The sequence below is a fragment of the Stomoxys calcitrans genome, chromosome 4 (assembly GCF_963082655.1).
Source record: "Stomoxys calcitrans chromosome 4, idStoCalc2.1, whole genome shotgun sequence".
Classification (NCBI taxonomy): domain Eukaryota; kingdom Metazoa; phylum Arthropoda; class Insecta; order Diptera; family Muscidae; genus Stomoxys; species Stomoxys calcitrans.
Window position 1 is genome coordinate 103342165 of NC_081555.1, and position 8248 is coordinate 103350412.

The following is an 8248-nucleotide window of genomic DNA, read 5'->3' on the forward strand; positions in this document are numbered from 1 at the left end:
ATTACACCAAACTACTGAGACGTAAGTAAGTATTGGTGTAGTCAAGCTCCTATAGAGCCAGTGTACTATCCTAGGATTCAGGCCCCATTTCGAGCCTACGGCCCGTCTACATAGTGCCCAACCTCTGTAAGCCTTCTCAGTACGCTCCTGAATGTGACAGTTCCTATTCAGTTTCTCGTCCAAGATCACACCTGAGTATTTGACCTTGTCAGATATCGAAATCGTCTTATTGAGGAAACGTGGTGCGTTAAATTGTCGCACCTTCGTCTTCCTCGTGAACAGGCATTTTTCAGTCTTCGCTGGGTTAGCATTGAGACCTCTCGGTCTAGCCCAGTCATATGCCATATGCAAGACCCTTTCGGCCCTTCTGCATAGCTCGTTCAGATCCTTAGCCCAGCCATATGCCATGTGCAAAAACCTTTCGGCCCTTCTGCATAGCTCGTTCGGATCCTTACCTCTTAGAAGTATTATAACATAGTCTGCGTAGCAGACGGGTTCAAATCCCTCCTCAGTCAGCATCCGTAATAGGTCATTTATGGTGGTCACCCATAGGAGTGGCGATAAAATGCCCCCCTGTGGCGTGCCCTATGCCACCTTCTCCCTTATATTTATGCCATGGGATACACAATTTATCCACCTGTTCCTTAGCATATGGTTTATCCAGTCCCTAAGGACCGGGTCCACCCGGTAGTGGTCTAAGGATTGAATCAGTGTGTCGGTGCGCACATTGTTAAAAGCCCTTTCAATGTCAACGCATACCGCCAGGGTGTACATTTTGGCATCGAAGGATTCTTCTATTTTATGCATAACCTCCTGCAGGGCAGTCTCCACCGACCTTCCCTTGACATAGGCATGCTGTTTGTATTTGAGCAGTTCGATGGCTGGTCGAACTCTTTATCATGGGGTCCACTATACGTTCCATGGTTTTGAGTAGAAAGGACGTAAGGCTTATGGGTCTGTAGGCCTTTGGTGTCGCATAACTTGCCTTGCCGGGCCTGGGTATAAACACCACCCTTGCCTCCTGCCAGGCTTTCGGAGTATATAAGCTGATATAGCTCACATCTAAACCGACCTCCTGATTTGACTTCTTGAGCCATTACATGCCACAATTTATGTCCGATTAGGCTGAACTTTTGCATGTAGTGTTCCTGTTATGACTTCCAATAACTACCAAGTTCGGTCTAAATCGGTCTACAACCTGATATAGCTTCCATATAAACCAATCTCGAGATTTGACCTCTTAAGTCCTTAGAAGCCGCAATTTTTGTCCGATTAGGCTGACATTTTACATGCGATGTTTTGTCTGTCTTTAGAAAGCACGCTAACTTTCGAAGGAGTAAAGATAGCCGCTTGAAATTTTGAACAAATACTTTTTATTGGCGTAGGTCGGTTGGGATTGTAAACGGGCCATATCGGTCCATGTTTTGATATAGCTGCCATATAAACCGATCTTGGGTCTTGACTTCTGGAGCCTCTACAGGGCGCAGTTCTTATCCGATTGGAATGAAATTTTGCACGACGTATTTTATTGTGATAGCAAAGTATGGTTTAAATCGGTCCATAACCTGATATAGCTGCCATATAAACCGATCTTGGGTCTTGACTTCTGGAGCCTCTAGAGGGCGCAGTTCTTATCCGATTGAAATAAAATTTGACACGACGTGTTTCGCCATGATATCCAACAACTGTGTCAAGTACGGATGAAATCGATGCAAAACCTGATATAGCTGCCATATAAACCGATCTGGGATCTTGACTTCTTGAACCTTTAGGGGGGGCAAATCCTATTCGATTTCGCTAATACGATTTCGCCATTTTGCACGACGTGTTTCATTATGACTTTCAACAACTGGCTGAAATTTTGCATGAGTTGTTTTGTTATGATTTTCAACATTTGTGCCAAGTACGGGTGAAATCGATGCATAACCTGATATAGCTGCCATATAAACCGATCTGGAATTTTGACTTCTTGAACCTTTAGGGGGCGCAATTATTATCTGATTTTGGGTGAAATTTCGTACAACGGCTTCTGCCATGAGTGCCAACATACGTGTCAAATAGGGTCTGAATCGTTCTATAACCCAATACAGTTCCCCTATAAAACGATCTCCCTATTTGAGTTTTTGAACCCCTAAAGGGCGTAATCCTTATTCGATTTGGCTGAAATTTTACAAAATGACCAAAATTCATCACATTATGATCCCAATCGGTCCATAACTTGATATAGCTCCAATAGCATAGCAATTCCTTTCTTTTATCCTTTCCTTTCCTTTGTGGGCCTAAAAAGAGACACCGGTACAGAACTCGACAATTGCGACACATGGTGGAGGGTATATAAGATTCGGCCCTGCCGAACTTAGCACGCTTTTACTTGTTAGATTTTTTTTTTTTCAATTAAGTTCATTCAGCAGTTTATTTTTCGCCGTTATTCAAATTCAGAACAATCGTCAAGTAAAGATATGAACAATTCTGAATATTTCTTAATAGCTTCGTTTTTCTCTTCTTTGCAGTCTTTTTTGCAGCCGACATCCAAATAACGTTCTTCGCAAATAAAACCCCAATTACTAGTACAACCACGATCATCCCATAGAAAATTGTGACAAGTTCCATGCATTATCACGCAGTGTTCATCCGACGTGGATGGTTCCCCGTCCATCCAATGTGTAAAATTCATTTTTCTTCCAGAAGATGTCCAATAAAAATCTCTATTACTACTACTACTGAATTCATCAATCGCGCCAATCCAAAGGTAAGCGTCTCCAATGTCTATAAAAATAGAAAAAAATACCTTTATTTGAGAAATGTATTCTTCCATCTATGTATTGTAAATCTCAATGCCGCTTTCTACCGTTACCGATCAAATAATCTCCCTATCCGTCCTTATCCTTATCGATGGTTGGGGTATCCAACGTACGGCCGGGCCGAACTTAGTACCTTTTTATACCCACCACCATGGGATGGCCATATACTAATCTAGTCATTACGATTGTAACACTTCGAAATATATATATATATGATGAAAATAGGGTACTAAATTTTTTGATATCTGAAGGGGGCGCGGACCCTCCCCTTACCCTAATTTTCAGAAACGCCAGATCTCGGAAATCGGTGGTGCGATTTAAGCGAAATTTTGTGTGCTCTCATATAATACCCTAAAAATAAAAATTTGGTATCCAAATTTCGGATGGGGTACCTAGGGGGGCCGCCCCTCCCTAAAACCTACCAAACATATATTTAGACCAATCACGACAATATGGGACTCAAATGAAAGGTATTTGAGATAAGAAAACGTTTCTGATATGCAATTGTCGGACCAAGTGCTAGGGGGACTACCCCAAGCCCCAAAACACTTCTAAATCGGACATATTTACCGACCATGGCAATATGGGACTCAAATGAAAGGTATTTGCGAGTAGAATACGAATCTAATATCCAAATGTGGGACCACGTTTCTGGGAGTCCACCCCTTCACCCCAAAACACCCCCCAAATTGGACTTATTTGCTGACCATGGAAATATGGGGCTTAAATAAAAGGTATTTGAATGTAGAATACGAATCTGATATCCAAATATGAGACCAAGTGCCTGGGGGGCCGCCTTTCATATGATACCCTTATTGTGCCCATCGGACCACTTTCGAATATGGGTGGCGTTTTTGTGGTTACCTAAAAATTATAAAGCCTATGTTTCCTTCCAGACAAACGTACACAACCTATGAAAATTTTAAGAAAATCGGTTCAGCCAAGTATCATGTAGTCATAATGGGTCTAATGATGTTTTTGAGGGGTGGCGTGACCCCCTATACTTCGATCTGATTTTGTATGCCAGATTCGAAATTTACTCCCGAATACCTTTCATTTGAGTTCCATGTTGAAATGAATGTCTAATATGTCTATTTGGGGGAGTTTTGGGGTTGGGGCGACCTGATGGGCACATAGACTCAAATTTTAATATCATATTCGTATTCTACTCTCCAATACCTTTCATTTGATACCTATATTGTGGCGATCGGTCCACTTTTGATTTTGGGTTGTGTTTTTGGCATAAGGGGGAGGGTCCGTCCCCCTTCCGATACCGAAAAATTATATAGCCTATGTTGACTTCCAGACCAATCTACACGATATGTGAACATTTCGAGAATATCGGTTCTGCCGTTTTTCAGTCTATACGGAACAAACAAACCGAGTCCCATATACCCGTGATTGGCAAATGTGCCCATTTTGGGCGTTTTTGTGGGGGTGTGTTTATCCCCTATACTTCGACATGAATTTGTATGCCTGATTCGTTATCTACTCCCGCATACTTTTCATTTGATACCCATACTGTCCTTATCGGTCCACTTTTGATTTTGGATGGTGTTTTTGGGGTAACGGTGGAGGGTCCACCCCTTTCGTTATTAACAAATTACAAAGCCTATTCCTACTTCCTGACCATATTCGTAATCTACTCCCGAATACCTTTCATTTGAGTCCCATATTGTCATGATCGTCAAATAAACTTATTTTAAGGGGTTTTGGGGTTGGGGCGCCCCCCCCCCCCCACCCAGGTACTTGGACCCACCTTTTATTATGAAATTCGTTCTCTACTCTTGAATAGCTTTCAATTTGAATGCCATATTGTCTCGCTCGGTGCACTTTTATTTTTGGGTAGTACTTTTGGTGGAAGGGGGAGGGTCCGCCCCCCTGCCGATATCAAAAAATTATATAGCCTATGTTTCCATCCAGACCAACCTACCAAATCTGTGAAAATTTCACACCTGAATCAAATATGATCCAGACCAGCCCATTTCCATATGGAGTGGAAAGCATATTTTTATACCCACCACAGTAGAATAGGGTCATAGGGCCATTTAGTCATTCTGTTTGCAACACATCGAAATATCAAGTTCCGACCCTACAAAATATATATATTTGGGATCGTCGTAAAATTCTAAGACGATTTAACTATGTCCGTGTGTCTGTCCATCTATCCGTCTGTCCGTCTGTCTGTTGTAATCACTCAGTTGAAATTTGGCACATATACGTCTTTTTGATGCACGCTAGTTAAGTTCTTGAACTGGCCAAATCGGACCATATTTGGATACAACTGCTATATAGACCGATTTTCCGATATAGGGTCTATTGTCCATAAATGCTTTATTTTTCATCCGATTTCGCAGAAATTTAAAACAGTGAGAATTTTAAGCCCTCTGGTATCCGACCTAAATATGGTTCAGATCGGACTATATTTAGATATAGCTGCCATATAGACCGATCTCCTGATAAGGGGTCTAAAGCCCATAAAAGCTTTATTTTTTATCCGATTTCGCAGAAATTTGAAAGATTGAGTAGTTTAAGGCTTCTGACCCAAATATGGTTCAGATCGGACTACACTTGGATATAGCTGCCATATAGACCGATCTCCCGATAAAGGGTCTGAAGCCTATAAAAGCTTTATTTTTTATCCGATTTCGCTGAAATTTGAAACAGTAAGTAGTTTTTGGTCACCCGCTATCCGACCCAAATATGGTAAAGATCGGACTGTATTAAGATATTGCTGTCATATAGACCGATGTGCCGATTAAGGGTCGGAATGTCAGAAAACCTTTTTTATATCCTACACCACTACTGTGGTACACGGTATTATAACTTAGTGAATTAGTTTGTAACACCCAAAAGGAAGAGAGATGGACCCGTTGATAAGTATACCGATCGACTCAGAATCACTTTCTGATTCGATTTAGCTATGTCCGTCTGCCTGTCTGTCTGTCCGTCTGCCTGTCTGTCTGTCCGTCTGTCTGTCTGTCCGTCTGTCCATGTTAATTTGTGTGCAAACTACAGGTCGCAATTTTCACCCGATCATCTTCAAATTTGGCGTGGGCGTGTCTTTCGGCCTAAAGACAAAAAAAATCGGTTCAGATTTGGATATAGCTCCCGTATATATGTTCGTCCGATTTGCAGTAATACTGCAATAATATGGCCATTTGTTAACCGATTTTCTCGAAATTTGGCAGGAACTATTTTCTTATGACTCTCGACATGACTGGTTAATTTCATGGAAATCGGTTCAGTAGTAGTTATGGCTCCCATATATATTGGTTGCCCAAAAAGTAATTGCGGATTTTTTAAAAGAAAGTAAATGCATTTTTAATAAAACTTAGAATGAACTTTAATCAAATATATAATTGCCATTTTGTTCGATAACCTTTTGCCATCTTCCTGGAAAATTTAGTATTCCACGGTCATAGAACTTCTGGCCTTTATCTGCAAAAAACTGAACCAAGTGTGATTTTATAGCCTCATCATTGCCGACAGTTTTACCATTTAAGGAGTTCTGCAAAGATCGAAATAAATGGTAGTCTGATGGTGCAAGGTCAGGGCTATATGGTGGATGCATCAAAAGTTCCCAGCCAAGCTCACTCAGTTTTTGGCAAGTGAACAAAGATGTGTGCGGTCTAGCGTTGTCCTGGTGGAATATGACACCTTTACGATTGTCCAATTCAATTTGTCCAATTGTTGACAGTAAACATCCGAATTAATCGTTTGGTTCCTTGGAAGCAGCTCAAAATATACCACACCCTTCCAATCCCACCAAACAGACAGCATAACCTTCTTTTGGTGGATATCAGCCTTTGAAGTAGTTTGAGCTGGTTCACCATGCTTGGACCATGATCGTTTTCGACTAACGTTGTTGTAAACAATCCATTTTCCATCTCCAGTTATGATTCGTTTTAAAAACGGATTGCGTTTTAGGTGCATATCACAAGCGTTGATACGGTTTGTTAAATGAATTTCTTTCAATACATGTGGTACCCAAATATCAAGCTTTTTCACCAGTCCAAGTCGTTTTATGTGATAATGAACGGTTGATTTTGGTATATTTAACTTCTCTCCTATCTCACGCTCAGTTACATGACGATCCAATTCGATTAATGCTTTGATTTGGTCATCATCAACTTCATTTGGCCGACCTGAACGTGGCTCATCTTTAAGTGAAAAATCTCCAGAACGGAATTTGCAAAACCAATTTTGACACTGTCTTCCTTTTAAGGCTTTATCACCATACACATCTCGTAACTTTTTAGCAACCTGCTCCGCGTTTTTTCCTTTACGGAAATAATAAAGTAAAAGATGACGAAAATGCTCCTTTGTGGGCTCCATATTAAAATTGACGCCAAACAAACAAATGTAAACAAAATTTCGCGCACTTTTTTCTAAAGCAAGCTAAAAGTAACAGCTGATAACTGACAGAAGAGAGAATGCAATTACAGAGTCACAAGCCGTTGAAAAAATTTGTCAACGCCGACTATATGAAAAATGCGCAATTACTTTTTGGGCAACCCAATATAAACCCGTTTCAAAAAAGTATTAACAGGGATTCCCAGTGTTTCCCAATGTTTCCAAACCAAATGGAGGTTTTTCGTGTTCATTCTTACCAACCTGCTTTCTCCAGCACATCCTCCATAAGTAATACATTCTTTTCATTCGAGTCTATCTCCAGCAACTGCAGGTTACGCCGCCCACATTCGTGCGAAGCTTGAAACCAATTGTACTTGTAATTATAGAAGAGGAGTTGTGTTATTGATAATCTGTGGTGTTTGCAGTTCTTGTGCTTCTCTCATACCTTTTCCTCTTTATCAATCAAAAATCGTCTTCCATCAGAGGTGGTGTACCATTTCGGCTCAGCCGCTGCCAAGCCACACAGAAAGCCGCTCAATAAAACAATTTCTAACTTAAAAAGAGACGTCATGTCCATCGATTAAAAAGCTGCAATTTAGACTGGCCACTTGATATTTGAAACACTTTAAATTTAGACTTGATCCATAATTTAATTTTCATATTATGTGTGTCCATTTCTATTTGTAGAATTTCACATGTATATTTGGAATATCAACTGTTAGAGGAAAGCGATAAGGAAAGGCATACAATATATTTTGTGGAATTTCCTATAGATAAGGCTTGTCTACCCAGAATTTTGTAATCGAGAATATCAAATTCAATGAAATAAAATCTACGCAAATGTATAGTAAACAGCTGGCCGGGTATGCTTTGCAACACCCTAAGTTTAAATTTTAAAATTGATCTTTAAATGTTACTAGCTGACCCAGGCCCGCTCCGCTGCGCCTTCTTTTACTTTATATGGAACAAAAGTTTCCTTGGAATATTTATTTTCGACATTTAAAGATCTTTTAGTGAAATACCATGCTAACTTGACTAACAGTTTAGCAATATAAGTGCCTTTATCTGAATCCCATATGAACTTTATTGGT

The 8248-nt window shown here is 40.4% G+C and overlaps 1 protein-coding gene across 1 annotated transcript; it reads right to left on the bottom strand.

The window, feature by feature from the left end:
- Positions 1–2394: 2394 nt before the first annotated feature.
- LOC106083258 (lectin subunit alpha-like) lies at positions 2395–7778 on the bottom strand. The gene is made up of 3 exons (XM_013246170.2): positions 7603–7778; positions 7419–7530; positions 2395–2766 (listed from the first exon to the last, which is right to left on the bottom strand). Exons 1-3 carry the CDS (start codon positions 7732–7734, stop codon positions 2426–2428), a joined length of 585 nt encoding a protein of 194 aa, XP_013101624.2. The 5' UTR covers positions 7735–7778; the 3' UTR covers positions 2395–2425.
- Between the last annotated feature and the right edge of the window lie 470 nt (positions 7779–8248).